This window comes from Neoarius graeffei, chromosome 28 (genome assembly GCF_027579695.1).
Source record: "Neoarius graeffei isolate fNeoGra1 chromosome 28, fNeoGra1.pri, whole genome shotgun sequence".
In the NCBI taxonomy this organism is placed as follows: domain Eukaryota; kingdom Metazoa; phylum Chordata; class Actinopteri; order Siluriformes; family Ariidae; genus Neoarius; species Neoarius graeffei.
Window position 1 is genome coordinate 22968138 of NC_083596.1, and position 18632 is coordinate 22986769.

Here is an 18632-nt window from a genome sequence, read left to right on the forward strand (position 1 = left end):
GACCAAAGCAAGTGAACTATCGAACTATCCTGGTCTGAATACACCCTAAGACCCCCCCCCAAAAAAAAAAAAAAAAAAAAACACCACAGTTTGTCACCTTGGACAGAAACTATAAAAGAGTAAAAAGTTCTGAAGACTTTCCTGTGGAGGAAAACTCACTGACTGCTACAAAGCATCGGCACCCTAGATGGTATTTAAAAACAAACAAACAAATTTAAAAAAAAAACCCACCCATGCAGGGATTGGCCAAGGATGGCTCACTTCTAGTGGGTTTATTGCTAAGCATGCAATATTGTTAGCATACATCACTTATCCTCTGTGTATTAACGCCACACTACCCAATGGAGAATGAGCGTGCAATATTGTTACAGTATTGCACGTTGTCAAGACATGACGTCACACATCATAGATCCACGCTAGCGTGCAACTGTGAGAATTTGTAAAATAAACATGGCCGCCAGGTTTGCTTCGTTAAAAACGGAAGATTTTGACAGAATTTTGGCTGCCAGATTGTTCCGTTGTGTGTTGCTTTCGATGTTGATTTTAAAAGTAAGTAAATAAATTACACATAGGGTTGGGCGGTATCCAAATTTTAATACCTTTAAACTGTCTCTGTGTTTTCCCGGGGTATACGGTATTACCGAGAAAAAAATATTTTGTTTCGGCCTACTGTGTAACGTGCGCCTATACCGGCGGACCTTGTCCAGACCTGCGCCTATGCCTCAAATGTACGATTTAAAAGCAGCAAAGCGAATTTTGTGCATTGATGAATGGATTAAGAGATATTTCAAAGCATCACGCAACTCTTCCTTCATCTTGAAAATAGCATTCAACTGTCGTTTACACATGTCTGCGTTGAAACGCCATTTGCAGCACTATTTCACCTACTCCATCAAAAAAAGTACACGATGAGCAGGATCATACCCTTTCAAGCATGGGAAATAAAAAAAAGAAAAGAATCAACCAACACCCAAGTCCGTTTAGACTGCGCGATAAACCATATTCTTCAGCGCAAATGAGGCGAACCTAATTCAAATGCGTGATAGCTGCACAAGGCAAAATCATATGGGCCCACGTCATGCCATGGCGGGGAAATTAATAATCAAATGGCCTTACCTTGCTTAAAACGTTGTCTTGATCACATAACTCCTTACAATTATTCCACTTAAATCCATACGGTTTAACACACCCAACAAAGATAGCAAGCGCATTGCTAATTCCCACCAGAAACCTAACAGTTTACGCTACGATGTTTTCTTCCGTTTCTTCAGTAGATGACATTTCAAACGTTTATTACCCACATCCCAAATGTCATACGTTATATTATTTTACCTTGTTGTTACTCATGTAACCTACTCAAAACACAACTCATTGGAGAGATCTCGTGGAAGTGGAGTACCCCAGGCTATGGTGTGCCTTAGGGGACATATTAGATTTTTTTCGATTTTGCGCGGTCATTTACATTATTGCTGGCTCTTCCTTTTCGTTTGGTTTGAAACCAAAATACTGCCACACTGCCGAGGTTGTAGTTTTTTTTTGCCACTAACTCGTTATCTTGACTTGCCATCTTTCAACCGCGGTCTCAGTCTCTTGCGAAGCTTTCTGTCAGACTCCAAATGTCACGCAGGGTTGCCATGGTAACGACATAAACAACCCTGCATGCGATGAGAACTTCTTTAGGAAATTGATAGAATTAGTGAAAATACGATCACACAGTTATTCGGGATGATCTTCAATTTATTATTTTATATTATGACCTCATGTACTCCATATTTATTTAGATATTATATATTTTTTTAAAATGACGGTAATGAGACCGATACCGTTGGTACTTTTGGATACCTCGGGATACCTTCTTACCGTAATACCGCCCAACCCTAATTACACAGGGATAATAATAATAATAATAATAATAATAATAATAGAAGACTTTTTTTCATGGTCTAACACAGCGTTTCTCAATCTTTTTTCAGTCACAGCACCCTTCAGAAGTATGCAAATTCTCAAGGCACCCCCATATAAAATATACGCAGTCACGCTGACCATACACTGACCCCAGCAGTGACGTTGTGACACAGGAAAGGGGGCCGTGAGACAAATTTTGATGATGCATGAGGCGGCGATGATCTGCATTAGTGTAACTATCGTTTTTTGGAATTTTAATTAATTTTATTTATTTCAATGTTAGAATATATAATTTTTTGATGGCACCCCGGCTGAGAAAGGCTGGTCTAACAGATATATTCCATTCAGGTAGCATCATATTGAACTCATCTTTGACTCGTTCAGTATCATGCTAGCTGAATGGACTATATTTGATATACCACTCAACGCCAGCCAATATTATTTAAATATTGTTTTATGCAGTTACAAAAACTAGAACTGTGAGTAAACTCACGACAGAATACCCCCCCACCCCCCCGTCATCATATATTGCCATATGTAAGGGAACAAGTTGAATTATCTCCCCTTTGAAACATCAGACTGGGATTATTTTCCTTCATGCACGTCTTCAGGTGGTACACTGCAACTGGGTAAAGTTTCATCAAAATCCATCAAACCGTTTAGGAGTTGTGCTTACAAGACACATGGACAGACAGACGGACTTAAAGGGGAACTGAAAGCAAATTTTTTATTATCAAAAGTTCTATTTCTCATTTTATTAAATATCGGAATGCATTTTTGATAGCTATTTTGTCACTGCTATAGCAAGTTATGAGTGTTTGAAATATACTATGTAATATATATCAGTCCATATGTCAAAGCAACAGCTGTAAACGAGATTGGTTGAGACCTGTGCGAGACATCGTAGGACGGAAGTAAAACAAAGAGCGGAAATCAAAGTGACCAACATCTGCCAAATGTTCCCCGTGTCTGAAATTGATCACTTGTTCACTACTCCCTATAAAGGGAATTACTATATAGAGGACTATATATTGAGTTCACTGGTAAAATGACAAAAAGCTTTCGGACACTACTCCGTCACGCTAGTGTTTACGTCAATACTGTTGTACAATTAAAACGTGCCAGATCAGTCGGCTGGTGGGTTTTCAAAATAATAAATACATGCATGTATTTTTGTGATAAATCCATATTATACTGAGCGTCTTTCCCACATTAATCAATACAAAGTACCTGCATCTTTCAGTTCTTTGTTTCTTTTTTAAATTAAAGGCTGAATACTTTCTTCTTTGCCGCTGCCTTTTATTAAATCAAATTTGAGACTTTTAATTTGATTTCTTTCAGCGCAACTGCAATGCATGATGGGATATACTGCTTTGGTTATTGACCATCATTGTACACCACTTTTCGGGATGCATTGTTGGATACTTTGAGTGCACTATATAGGGTGTAAATAATCCTCACTAAGGTTTTGGACAGCACTACAAAATGGCGTCCCCACTATATAGTGAGTAGGGAGCGATTTCGGACACAGGGTTTGTCAAAAGGCGCACGCCCTCTTTCAAATGCTGATGTAATTAAGCTGGAAGTTTTGTTTGTTTTGATAGCAATCAGGAAAGTTTGAAAAAAAAAAAAAGTAGGCAGTAATCATCATTTAAACTCGTTTTTGTGCAATATTTCGTTTGGAAAGCACGTTTTCAAAATGGTGGCACTGACACCTGGCTGACACTTCACGTTTCCAAGTCTCGCGAAGATCGCACGGATAAGCGACGCCTGCTGTGGACCAAACAAACTAAATTCAACATGGCTAAAAACCGAATAGGCCGATAAGTATCATATTTAATTGCAATTAGTTGCCAATACGAGTCACGATATAAGGTTACTAAAACCGAAAACGTAACTAAATAACATGTTAATTAAGAAATAAAGCAAGTTTAAAAATGGGTAATAAATAGTAAATTGATGTTCAAATTGATATCCTAGGGAGCCAATTTGGACAGGGATGGAGGACTGCCAAGTTTATGCCAACAGTTTTACATCAAGTCACACATTCAGACTTCAGGGTCAGTTTTTATACCAATAGACCTGATGAAGATCCTCAAACATGACAAAACATTTCAGATTCTGGGTGATCTGGGTGACTTAAAACCATCAAAGATGTCCAACAAAATCTCTATGTTCCACAGTTAAATATGCTCACCTGCTTTGGCAGTAGCCTCAGCTGCAAAATCAGCTGCAAAGCTCTTGAGCACCTCAGCGACCTTCTCCTCAACAAAGAGGCCAATGAAGTTGGAAGAGATATAGAGCTCCAGCGGAAGTGGGGAGGGAAAACGGCCTCGCCACTGTCCCACGACAGTCTGCAACGCCTCGCACAGTGCCTCGGCCTTAGCGTCCGTACACTGAAGACAAAAACATGTTTATAGAACACAATAGTTCTTCTGAAACAGAACTTCCACATAAGAGACTTTTGCTCTCTCTCCTTCTCTCACAGCCATTATTAACTTACCATATTAAACCATATGAGCTTAAATTCACATATGATAGAAATACATGATGCAAATATGACAAACCTTTAATACAGATATGACAGACAGATATTTGCTCTTTTTTTTTTTTTTAACTTGAAACCTAATAAAACATAGCTTACAATTACTGGCACCCCCGCAATTAGTACTTTGTGCTACTTCCCTTTGCCAGCACAAATTTTTCTTTGGGTTTGGACACGTTTGAGATTATTATCCACCTGAAACCAACCACAACTTCGTTATAGCTTCATGGAAGAGGCAGCCAGCCAGATTTTCATTGAAAATCTCCTGGTACTTCATGTTGTGTACAATGAACGTCTAAGGAAATTTAATTTCTGCCACCTCATATTTAGTGCAATAGGAAGTCATGGATGACGGCTTACGAGGTGTTCAGGCGAACTTAAAAAGTAAAACATGATTTGGAACAGATTTAACTTACATTTTGTTCTTAAAATAATAGCGACAGTTTCAAATATTTTGATAAAGATTATCTCCTCTGAAAAAATGTCCTTCAATTTTTTCGTAACCTTTCTACCCATTATTAATAAGGATGCCAATAATTGTGGGCTGACTGTATTGTTACAAGCACTGTGCATGTCTTTTATAATGGCTTCACCAGTTGACCAGCATTTAAAACAATATCTCGAGTCACATTAGGAACTCAGACCTGCCAGTTCAAGTCCTTAAATAATTAACAGTTATTCCATGAAATCGAGTCATACATGAGCTGATAGCTGACGAGGCGCATAGCGCCATGTTGGCTATAAGCCATGTACAATGAGAGTGAGTGGAATAACTTTTATTCTATCCACATTCACGAGATTTTGAGAAACAGAGCATTTTTTTTGCAAATTCGATAAATAAAAACTTTATACAAAACGTCCGACAAAATAATTTCCACTGAGAATGTAAACAAACTGGCAAAATGACCGTAGCGATTTGTCGAAAATGCTATACTAATTCTTAGAGGAGAAAAAAAAAACATTATCAAATACTTTTATTCCATATTTTGTTGCTTTTTTTTTTGCATTTCTTGTGGGTTTTGTTTTCGAGTAGAGTTTTTATTTCATCCTCAGCTGGTTCAGCAACACGCTCAGCCATTTCATTTCTCTCTACTCATGGTATATGAGCTGATAGCCTAGGAGTAGAGTAGCCAATGAGAGTGCATGATTGCTCATATCCAGTGAATGTGGATGGAATAATAAAACTTGGATTTGTGGTGAAAGACTTTCCTTGTTCGATTGCCATTCTGTATCTTTATGTTACGCATATAGCACTTTAATAGTGAAAAAAATATTCAAGTTTAAAAAAAAAAAAATAGGCAGACTGCACAGATGTAACATACACTAGATTGCTAAAAGTATGTGGACACCTGACCATCACACCTATACCTGGGGGTTTCCCCAAACTGTTGCCACGGATTCTCTAAAACGTCTTTGAAAGATTTTCCCTTCACCAGAACTACGAGGGGTGGCCTGGTGGTGCAGTGGTCAGTACTGTCGTTTCACAACAAGAATGTTCTGGGTTCAAACCTCGCAGTCGACTGGGAACTTTCTGTGCAGGGTTCGCATGGGTTTCCTCCGGGTGCTCCAGTTTCCTCCCACACTCCAAAGACATGTGGATTAAGTCAACAGGTTACTCTAAATTGCCCAAAGGTGTAAATGAGTGTGAGTGGTTATTTGTCTCTGTGTTAGCCCCGTGATAGATTGGTGACCTCTCCAGAGTATATTCGGAATGCTTGCCCGAATTCAGCTGGGATAGGCTCCAGCCCTGCAACCCTGATTGAGAAGTTGCATACGGTACATAATGGATGGATTAGCCATTATCCAAAGCAGCCCAAACCTGTTCCAGCATGACAAAGCGAAATCTAGTAAGAAATGCTGTGCCAAGGTTAGATTTGAAGAACGCGAGTGGTCTACACTGAGCCCTGACCTCAACCCTACTGAACTCCTCTGGGATGAATTGACTGCTCACCGAATATCAGTACCTGACCTGCGAGAGGTCCACATACCTTTGGCCATATAATGTATTTCATTATAACACTTCTTTAGAAAATAACTGTAAAGGAGTCTAACCATGAAGAACTGGCACAGTGTGATGTGGGGGAAGATGTTATGAGCTTTGTTCTTGCCACACATGACACGACTCTGTTGCCAGAACTGAGAAAGCTGATGAAGCAGTGGCCCACTCGGGCGTAAGTACAACACAAACTCCCTTGGCAAGGGGTCGTCAAGAAACGGGTCGTCCACATGAGAGAATAACCTGCAAGCAGAAAGAGAAAGTTGCAAATTCCGGATGAATATACAAGATGATGAATATTCCAGTAAAGGCTGGTAATAAAAACATTATTAAACAAGATCGACTGTGAGTTACTGCTCACTTACATATCCCCCCGCTCTCGCTTATCAGAATGCAAGCAATCGAAGGAATAGGACACTTATTATGAATGCTCACTTCAACAAATAATTAACCCTGAAACAAGTAAGTAAAGAACAGTGTCTCTCCCCAGGGATTTCAAGTAGCATCCTGGTAAAGTCATTTTGAAATAGCATTTTACTTCTTGAAATGGCGTCAAAATCCACCCTGTATGTTACCTAAATACATTCAGTCAGTAAACAGGAAGTTGATGTGCGACAGACATGAAAACTGTATACACGGTATAGAACCCCAAGCTGAAGTTTGGTACCAAGTGGCTATGATTTGTGGTTGCTGAGAAAAAGAACGTTTCGGACGGACAGACAGAGGGAAATCAGTATACACCCCCCACCCCCCAGAAGCAGGGAATAATGAAATGTGAAACTCTGAACAGCTGATTTCCATTGTGCAAGCTTTCACTCATTTCATTAATGGAAGAAAAGCAGTTTATCAGCAGGGGGCAGTAGAAAGCCAAGAAAACGCAGGTAGAACCCTGAGACAGACCTATGACCTCTCCAGTTACGTTTGTTTGGATTCTCTGTGGAATTGAAATCTAGTCTGAACTCAACAACAGCATCTGAAAAGGTTTGACTGACAGGATTCAAACCCTGCCTCATGTGCATCCCCTCAATATTATACCGAGATTAGAAGTCATTAGTAGAAACGCTCTGGGTAAACAGATGCGGGACTCGTTTCTGAGGAAGTGTTATTACACAGGCTCACTGAGACAAGTGATTTAACTGAGGTTTGGAAAGAATCCTCATAAGGGACACTTGGGAGTGTAAATTATACAAAAGTAGGAGTAAATGATCTGGTAACTTCATTAGCGAGACTGATCCTCACAAATTTTCTCGCTTAAATTTCTCATGACCTGGAAATATTTCTACACCTTTACCTTCATTATAGATGACAGGATCTATGAATATTAATCAAATATATCATGTGCTGAGAGGCTCCGGTTGAAATTACTGATTCAATAGCACTATGTCAGTCACCAAAGAGAATCCATAATCACCGGACGGAGCCTCTCAGCGCATGGTATATTTGATTTATATCCCTCATCAAAAAATTCCAAACTAAAAAGGTGGCGAGATTGAATCTCGGCAGAAACTCACTGGAAGCAGCCATGCTTGTCGTTTACGTTGGCGCGACCTTCAACCTGTGCATGTGCAATGTACCATGCTATTGCCTGACTCGCTAGGCATGATCATGATACGTAAATCAAGTGCTCGCTGAGCCACAGCTGTGACTCAAGTCAGCTATAAAGCTTGAAAGTGTGACATCAGTTAGCGGTATATCCAGGATATACCATGACTGACACACCATATCTTTTTTTTTTTTATGCCTCCGCCATCGTAAGGTGCAGGAGGCATTATGTTTTCAGGTTGTCCGTCTGTCTGTGCCGCAACCTTGTGAACGCGATATCTCAAAGGCTAATGAAAGGAATTTCACCAAACTTTCACCATTTGTGCGCTTTGGGATAAACATGAACTGATTAGATTTTGAGATCAAAAGGTCTAAGGTCAAGGTCACTGTGAGGTCAAATGTCTGTCCGAAAACCTTGTGAACACAACATCTCCAAGGCAGATGAAAGGAATTTCACCAAACTTTCACCATTTGTGCATTTGGGGACAAAGATAAACTGATTAGCTTTTGAGATCAAAAGGTCTAAGGTCACTGTGAGGTCAAATGTCTGTCCGAGAACCTTGTGAGCACAATATCTCCAAGGCAAATCAAAGGAATTTCACCAAACTTTCACCATTTGTGCATTTGGGGACAAAGATAAACTGATTAGATTTTGAGATCAAAAGGTCTAAGGTCAAGGTCACTGTGAGGTCAAATGTCTGTCCGAAAACCTTGTGAACACAATATCTCCAAGGCAAATCAAAGGAATTTCACCAAACTTTCACCATTTGTGCATTTGGGGACAAAGATAAACTGATTAGATTTTGAGATCAAAAGGTCTAAGGTCAAGGTCACTGTGAGGTCAAATGTCTGTCCAAAAACCTTGTGAACACTATCTCCAAGGCTAATACAAGTTATTTCACCAGGTCAAAATTACTGTGAGGTCAAATGTCCATCCCCAAATCACAACTTAATAAGGCGTGTTGTCTACCGGGCAGAGGCATCCCCATCGATGCCGTTGGCGTCAAGTTCTATCTAGTTTTTTTTTTAATTTTGGATGTCACAAGATACATTACTTAAATCAATGGTGGAACTATTTTGTGTCACGTAAGCCATCCTTGGCCAATCCCTGCACAGGAATTTTTTTATGAGGGATATAAACAAATATACAATTCCAAAACATGTTCACGTCCTCCTGTCCTGCTAAATAACTAGGAAACTAACTCACATTTCTTCCAGATTTATTTGTAGGATTTTAGTCTCAGAGTCTTGATTTACATGGTCAGATTCTTATTTAAACAGCAGTCACATCTATCCAAATCTGTTACAACAACCAAAACTAGTTACGTTCATCACTGACCCTGAACAAGTAGCCTAAGGTAGTAGCTAGATAGCTTTACACACAGATTTTGCTGCTAAAATATTCTTGTTCTTTTAGATCAGATGTGATCGATGGAAAGACATGGAGCTTGTACTGTAAGCGAACGCTTAACACTCATTACTAACCAAGTCCATACAATGTGTAAAGAAATTTAACCCAAACTTTAAACGAATGTATACACATAAATCAGGAACAAAGATCACATCAAAGATGTGATAACCATTTAAAAATCCTGTTATGAGTCCTGAGACACTTAATAGACTACACATTTTGCACTGCTGTGGCTAGTTAGCTAGCTAGCAAGACGAATTAGCAAATATTAGCAGACAAGGGTGGTGTCGTATATTAAAGCAACACCTTATACAAGTATATAAACTAGTCAGTCAACTGATGTGGCAATTTAATTTATCGAGTACTTCGAGTGCACAGTAACATTTACATTACAAGGCTACGTTAGCTAGCAAAATTCGCTAGCAAAGGAATAAAGAAGCCTGAGGTAATGACAGTTAAGAAATGACATGGCTTGTTACAGGTGTGTCAGAGAGGGTCATTTTCCTGCGTCTTTCTAAAACAGCAGGGAAAATAAATAAATAAATAAATAAATATATATATATATATATATATATTTTTTTAATTGATTACATATACACACGCGCGCGCACACTTTTTCAGAACACTTCTCATAATCCTTAGTCTTTATTTTGTGGGATTAAATCCTTTTTAGGTGCCTTACTTCACACGTCCCCTTGTAATTCATATCCTAGCAAGCATTACTCGGTTTAGTGGTAAAACTGCAATTTTGTTACACGCACACAACTGATTCAGACAAAAACCCTAAGAAACGGGGAAAGACTAGAAAACTTTTTTTTAATGGAGGTGCATAAGCATGAGAGAGCAAGTGAATGGAATGTGTTGAGAAGGAGTGCGTGTTTGTAGCAGCTGCACATTGTGATTAACTTCAGTGGCCACAGAAGGAGCCCTGATAGACTCAAAGGCAGCCGGCAAATAGTTATGTTCACTTTTATCAAGTCATGGGTGTGTGCGCGCACGCGCGCGTGTGATTACTCACCAGTCACAGGCCGCCTGTACATTTCTGCCACCGGTCGAAACCAGTGCTTTCAGCCTGAGGGGAAGAGAGAGAGAGAGAAAGAGAGAGAGATCAGTTCCATTCCTGTGCTGGTCACAAAATCAATAGTCTCTTTTCCGGAGGATGTTTATCAGAACACGAGTGCTCAGGAAGTTGTTAAGATAACAGGCATACCTCTGCCTTCAGCAGAGCAAGGATAAGACATAAAACCAAACATGAAGTCACCATCATCACCACCACCATCTTCCTCCTCCTCACAGCGTCACATATGTATACGGATTCATTTACGTTCTTCAATCTGGATTGAACACTCATAAGTAACCGAGAAAAACCTTTTCAAAATAACCAACTTTTATTCAATCCACATTCACTGGATATGAGCAACTGCACACTCTGATTGGCTACTCTACTCCTAGGCTAATCAGCTCATATACCGTGAGTAGAGAAAGCCAAAATGGTGGTGCGTGTTGCTGAACCAACCGAGGATGAAATAAAAACTGTACTCGAAAACAAAACCCCCCAAAAAATGGAAAGAAAGTATTTGATGGTAAGAACGCATCTTTTTTATTTTTCAAGAATTATTATAGCAGCGTTTTTCACAAACTGCTACTGTCATTTTGCTGGTTTGTTTACTTTCTAAGCGGAAATGAGTTTGCTGGACGTTTTGTATAAAAGTTTTTATTTCTCAAATTTGCAAAAAAATAAAAATTGCTCCGTTTCTCAAAATCCAGTGAATGTGGATAGAATAAAACAGTTATTCCACTCAACCTCATTGTGCATGGCTTACAGCCAACATGGTGCTACGCACCTCGTCGGCTGTCAGCTAATGTATGACTCGATTTCGTGGAATAACTCAAATATTCAAGGCTCAACTAAAAATTGTGTCACATTGTCCTTTAAAGTTCATATTCTGGACCAATTTTGTGGTTTTTTTTATATGAAAGTATGTCCCTTTACACACTCATCCAGAAGGGTAATTTTGCACAAAGCCATCTGTCTACAGCAGAAAAAAATAAAATAAAACGCGTCTGGAAAAATCCCAAGGGAGTCCGGAGCCAGATTTGTGACGTTACCTGCGGAAGCGCCAGCAGGCTGCGCGAGCTTTGCACGGTTTCAGTGCACAGCCTGTGTAGACCAAGCGCTCCCATTTCTCTCTCATTGTCTGGTCTTTTGGGAAACGATGAGTGCTAATCCCATCAAGATTGGTGTTGCTACACCCTCCTACGGTACATCTGTTAACCATTTTAATAATTACGCGATAACGTTGAAGAAATTTGCAGAAAACCACTAGGTCGTTTTCTCATAAACAAACCAGCGCTGACGTAGGATTCAGAGGGAGGCGTCCCGCATGCGACGTAACGAAAATCAGCGTTTGCCGGGAAATCCAAATGCCAAGTTTTTTCAGAGGCGGACCAATTCGCCTCAAATGGCTTGATTTCAACTGAATTTTTCTGGTATTGCGCAAGGTAAAAAAAAACTGCAGAGAATGCAGAATGTTACAGATATTTGACCAAGGTTTAATATAAAATAGGAGAATTACATTGATCTTGCTCCTGAATTTACCCGTGATATGCACTTTAAAGTTGGACTCAGATTTTTTTTTTTTTTATCAGAACACTAACATTTAATGAAAATACAATAAAGCATCTGCTCAGAAGTTAAACTCTGACTTCTTTGGTACTATAGGCCATTTAAACAGGAAGAAAGATGAAAAATAATATGAAAATCACCAACATCCAACCAGTCGGGGGTAATGGGACTTCAGGGTTTTCAGTATGGTGCAAATCCAAAGATTGAGATGATCAGTAATCATTTCTGTGTTGATTTGGAAGTATATGTTTTGTTCATCAGCTTTTTGAAAGCTTGATCTATGACCAGGTCTGAACCTCCTGGCAGAGGCAACCAGGTTTTGGGCAGAAATCTACTAGCATTTCACAAAATTCAGAATGTCTTCAATTTTCACACAAGCCCCTGAAGCACAGCCACAAAATGGCCCCAAAAGCATCAATGATCCATCCCTTTTCCTTCTATGCAGTCCACGATTGTGTCCAAATATGCTTATGGCGTGCACAAAAAGTTTGACAAGCTGTGGTCTTGTCTGTCCACAGCATACAATGCCATTCGTTGTTCGAACAACATTTTGTGAAGTTCAGCTGCTACGTTTTGCGAGATACTCTGAGGAAGGGTTTCTTTCTTGCAACACTCCCAAACCGCTGCTTGTTATAAAAGTGCCATTTAATTTTGCCTTTCTAAAACTGAGTTTTCTGCTCTTAGTGTATTTTGCCCCCTTCATCCTGTTCACTGTGTGGGAGGATTTACAAAAGAACCATATCCTACCACTAAGCATTCTCCTAAGTGGAGTAAGTTCCTAATAATACCTTTGGTCATTAAATATATTAAAAACACATTATCTTGATTGCACCATTAATTGTTGCCAGCAGTCATTTAGGATTGTTTGTGCCTTGGTCTTAGTGACCAAGTATTAAAATACTTTGCGAATTACTCTGAAAAAGTACATTAGTATACGAGTCTTAAAGTGCATATCACGGGTAAATTCAGGAGCAAGATCAATGTAATTCTCCTATTTTATATTAAACTTTGGTCAAATTTCTGCCACATTCTGCATTTTGTGCAATTTTTTTACCTTGCGCAATACCAGAAAAAAAATCAGTTGAAATCAAGCCATTTGAGGCGAATTGGTCCGCCTCTGAAAAAACTTGCCATTTGGATTTCCCGGCAAACATTGCTTTTCGTGATGTCGCGTGCAGGACGCCTCCCTCTGAATCCTATTTCAGCACTGGTTTGTTTATGAGAAAACGACTATTATTTACATCCCCAGTGTTGTCTCAGTTGTCTTCACTACTTGAATCATCATCAATTCCAAACAGATGAAGCCCCAATTCTGACACATTATATTCTTCATCCAAAGGTGAAGTAACATTACGCTCAGGTGACAATTCTATATTTCAATGCAAAATCCCTAGCTGCTAAAATTGGTCTACACAGGCTGTGCACTGAAACCGTGCAAGCTCGCGCAGCCTGCTGGCGTTTCCACAGGTAACGTCACAAATCTGGCTCCAGACTCCCTTGGGATTTTTCCAGACGCGTTTTATTTTATTTTTTTCTGCTGTAGACAGATGGCCTTGTGCAAAATTACCCTTCTGGATGAGTGTGTAAAGGGACATACTTTCATATATGAAAAAAAAAAAAAAAAAAAAAAAAGGCACCACGAAATTGGTCCAGGATATGCACTTTAATATTAGGATTGATAATTTCTCCTAAATTGGCTGGTTAGGAGCTAATTTTAACCCGTGATATTGACAGCCCGGGGGAAAGGACATGATTAAAAGCAACAACCGAGTTCAAGAATGACAATATGTTTGCATTTATTTAAGAGTGTGCCAATAGTTTTAGCACTGAGAGAAAATACTATTATTCAGAAATGTAGTTCTAATAAATATTTCCAATTTTTTTTTTGCCCTGTTAGAACAAAGATAAATAGTTTCTTCTGAACTAGATGGGCACGCGGTACAGTATATAACTCTGCCAAGCCACATATTCAGACTTGCATCAAAATCTAACTAATTGCTCTTTGGCCCATGGCCCACCTTTCCTCAAAATTGCACCAAAATCCATTCACTAATGTTTGAGTTACACTGGGAACAGGCAAGCAAACAGGGAGAAAACATAACCTCCTCCAACAAAGGAGGCGGAGGTAATTAGACGACTTATGTCCAGTTTGTTTTTTCCTCGACAAATATCACTTTTGCTTATTTTTATTAACATCAGTACTTCTGGAAGGTATTACGTATAGATTTTTAAATGTCATCCAAGTCTAGATACAGCTGTAATTTTTAATATAAACCTGCATTACATGACCAAAGAGAACACAAGATATACTCGTCGGCCACTTTATTAGGTACACCCACTGTTTTCTGCAGTTTTCTAATCCGCCGATCCCTTGACAGCAGCACGATGCATCAAATCATGCAGATTCAAAATCAAGAGCTTCAGTTAATGTTCACTTCAAACATCAGAATGGGAAAAATTCAGGTGTCCGCGATCTTGTTCTTTCGGTCATTACCCAAAGCTCATGACCATAGGTGAGAGTCAGAACGTAGATCAACCGGTAAATCGAGAGCTTCGCCTTTTGGCTCAGCTCCTTCTTCACCACGACAGACCGGTAAAGCGACCACATCACTGCAGAGGCCGCACCGATCCGCCTGTCGATCTCACGCTCTATCCTTCCCTCACTCGTGAACAAGATCCCGAGATACTTGAACTCCTCCACCAACCTGGAGAGGGCAAGCCACCCTTTTCCGGTCAAGAACCATGGCCTCTGACTTGGAGGTGCTGATTCTCATCCCAGCCACTTCACACTCGACTGCAAACCGCCCCAGTGCATGCTGAAGGTCCTGGTTTGAAGAAGCCAACAGGATATCATCTGCGAAAAGCAGAGACGAAATCCTGTGGTTTCCGAACAGGATTCCTTACGGCCCCTGGCTGCACCTAGAAATTCTGTCCATAAAGATTATGAACAGAACCGGTGACAAAGGGTAGCCCTGCTAGAGTCCAACATGCACTGGGAACAGGTCTGACTTACTACCGGCAATGCGAACCAGACTCTTGCTCCATTTGTACAGGGACCAGCAAAGAGCCCCGAACCCCATACTCCTGAAGCACCCCCCCACAGAATACCACGAGGGACATGGTCGAATGCCTTCTCCAAATCCACAAAGTACATGTGGACTGGTTGGGCAAGCTCCCATGAACCCTCGAGCACCCTATGAAGGGTATAGAGCTGGTCCAGTGTTCCGCGACCAGGACGAAAACCGCATTGTCCCTCCTGGATCCGAGGTTCGACTATTGGCCGAATTCTCCTCTCCAGTACTCTGGAGTAAACCTTCCCTGGGAGGCTGAGAAGTGTGATTCCCCTATAATTGGAACACACTCTCCGGTCCCCTTTCTTAAAAAGAGGGACCACCACCCCAGTCTGCCACTCCAGAGGCACTGTCCCCGACCGCCACGCGATGTTGCAGAGGCGTGTCAGCCAAGACAGCCCCACAACATCCAGAGACTTGAGATACTCGGGGCAGATCTCATCCACCCCCGGTGCCTTGCCACCGAGGAGCTTGCTAACCACCTCAGTGACTTCGGCTTGGGTAATGGATGAGTCCACCTCTGAGTCATCAGCCTCCGCTTCCTCAATGGAAGATGTGACCGTGGGATTGAGGAGATCCTTGAAGTATTCCTTCCACCGCCTGACAATGTCCCCAGTCGAGGTCAACAGCTCCCCACCCGCACTGTAAACAGTGTTGGCAGAGTACTGCTTCCCCCTCCTGAGGTGCCGGACAGTTTGTTAGAATTTCTTCAAGGCCAACCGATAGTCCTCCTCCATGGCTTCACCGAACTCCTTCCAGTTCCGAGTTTTTGCCTCCGCAACTGCCTGAGCTGCAGCATGCCTGGCCTACCGATACCCATCAGCTGCCTCAGGAGTCCCAGAGGCCAACATGGCCCAATAGGACTCCTTCAGCTTGACGGCATCCCTTTCTTCCGGTGTTGACCACCGGGTTCAGGGATTGCCGCCACAGCTCCGAACAGCCGCATCGACAATGGAGGCAGAGAACATGGTCCACTCAGACTCAAATGTCCCCCACCTCCCTCGGAAACTGGGAGAAGCTCTCCCGGAGGTGGGAGTTAAAGACCTCCCCGACAGAGTGCTCGGCCAGATGTTCCCAGCAGACCCTCACCATACGTTTGGGCCTGCCAGGTCTGTCCGGCTTCTCCTCCGCCAGCGGATCCAACTCACCACCAGGTGGTGATCAGTTGACAGCTCAGGCCCTCTCTTCACCCGAGTGTCCAAGACATAGGGCCGGAGATCCGATGAAATGACAACAAAGTCGATCATCAACCTCCGACCTAAGGTGTCCTGGTGCCACGTGCACTTATGGACACCCCATGCTCGAACATGGTGTTCATTACGGACAAACCGTGACTAGCACAGAAGTCCAATAACAAAACACCACTTGGGTTCAGCTCGGGGAGGCCGTTCCTCCCAATGACACCCCTCCAGGTGTCACTGTCATCGCCCACGTGAGCGTTGAAGTCCCCCAATAGAACAATGGAGTCCCCAGTCTGAGCACCTCTCAGTACCTCTCCCAGGGACTCCAAGAAGGCCGGATACTCTATACTGCTATTCGGCCCATAGGCACAAATAACAGCAAGAGCCCTCTCCCCAATCCTAAGGTGCAGAGAGGCAACCCTCTCATTCACTGGGGTAAACTCCAACACATGGCGGCTGAGCTGGGGAGCTACGGTATAAGCAAGCCCACACCAGCCTGCCGCCGTTCACCATGGGCGACTCCAGAGAAGTGGAGAGTCCAGCCCTTCTCGAGGAGCTGGGTTCCGGAGCCCAAGCTGTGCGTGGAGATGAGCCCGACTATCTCTAGCCGGTACCTCTCAACCTCCCGCACAAGCTCAGGCTCTTTCCCCCCCAGCGAAGTGACATTCCATGTCCCAACAGCTAGCCGCTGTGTTCGGGGATCAGGTCATCGAGGCCCCTGCCTTCGACTGCCGCCCAATCCACATTGCACCAGCCCCCTATGGCTACCTCTGTGGGTGGTGAACCCACAGGAGGTCGGGCCCACATCACCGCTTTGGGCTGAGCCCGGCCGGGCCCCGTGGGCAAAGACCCGGCCACCAAGCGCTCGCATACTAGCCCCAACCCCGGGCCTGGCTCCAGGGTGGGGCCCCGGCTGCGCCATACCGGGCGACGTCATGGTGCTTGATAGGTTGTTATCCATAAGGGGTTTTGGTGAACTGCTCTTAGTCTGGCCTGTCACCTAGGACCTGTCTGCCTTGGGAGACCCTAACAGGGGCATAATGCCCCCGACAACATAGCTCATAGGATCATTCAAGCACACAAACCCCTCCACCACAATAAGGTGGCAGTTCTAGGAGGGGTTGGCCCTTGTCAAAGTTGCTCAAATCTTTACACTTGCCCATTGTTCCTGCTTCCAGCACATCAACTTCAAGAACTGACTGTTCTCTTGCTGCATATAATACAGTGCTCATTTTTCACACCATCTCTATCTGGCATGGAAACCGCAATGAAACATCGAATTTAAATTCAAAATCTGTCCTGTGACATGAGAGAACTTGGCTGACTCACTTAAGAAACCCAATCGCAGAAAAATGATCCAATTCCAGAGTTAACTGATCCAGGTGATTGAATCGGTTGAGCACAGGACTTTTTGCTCAAAGCTTTCTCGAGTTGTGTGCATTTTTGTGTCGTCAGCGCTCCGAGTGGCGTGAAAAGTATGCTGACCGCAAACGAAGTGTTTCAGGGTGTGGAGTCTTCATAAAACAATCAAATACGCTGTAGTGTGGATGCCTTTATCTCCCCGTTTCCGTGTACAGCATAGCGGGGTTCCTCAAAGGACCCCATTAGGACTGATGTGACACATATGGCCCATATTAGGGAGACGCATGCATGAATAGACACTCATTCGCGCGCGCGCACACACACAAAGAGGCAGTTCATTGAAGGCCATAGGGAAAGACAGCCCCCACACACACACACTTCCCGTTCAAGTCCTGGCAGCTCCATAATTATAGTGGAAGAGGCCACATAAATATGAATCATACTTGAGCATGTGAACATGGTGGGGGGAGAAAGAAAAAAAAAAAAAAGCCTAATTGTCTGTAATACTCTCCTGTGAAAGATAATCGTGCTTGTCTGGGCAGTATAATTGCATATAATCCAATAGGAGGTTTCACTAAACTGCCCATTTGCTCACAAGTCAGCTGACACTGAGAGTCTTTTTCTCTTCCTCACTTGCAGCTTATGAAATTACAGCCTCAAATCTAATTAGTGTCTTTTTATAAAAGCTCTAAAAATCACGTAGGCTCACCAGCACCCAGGGGAGCCAGAGCAGCATCGGATAAAGCCTACAGGACAGGATTGGGGGTGGGGGGGGTGGGGGGGTGGGGGGGGGTGAGAAACGACGACATTACCCACAATGCATTGCAAACAATAAAATCCCCATTGATCTTTGAACGATTCAATCATGTAGAAGGATTTGCAGTACTGAGTCCTACAGTGACACAGTTGAAGAGGAAGAAAAAAAAAAACCCACACAAAAGCAGGCCAGAAGCCTTGCAAACTAAAACCACACCCGAACTACACTACAAAGAA

General features: G+C 42.3%; 1 protein-coding gene across 1 annotated transcript in view; it reads right to left on the minus strand.

Annotated features, from left to right (window-relative positions):
• The window catches only part of ubash3ba (ubiquitin associated and SH3 domain containing Ba), a 145582-nt gene that overhangs the window by 39025 nt on the left and 87925 nt on the right, over nt 1-18632 (minus strand). Inside the window, exons 2-4 of the mRNA XM_060913323.1 lie at nt 10418-10471; nt 6503-6689; nt 4103-4301 (exon numbers count right to left, since the gene is read on the minus strand). Coding sequence (XP_060769306.1) covers nt 4103-4301; nt 6503-6689; nt 10418-10471 — 440 coding nt within the window. The remainder of the gene's footprint in view (nt 1-4102; nt 4302-6502; nt 6690-10417; nt 10472-18632) is intronic.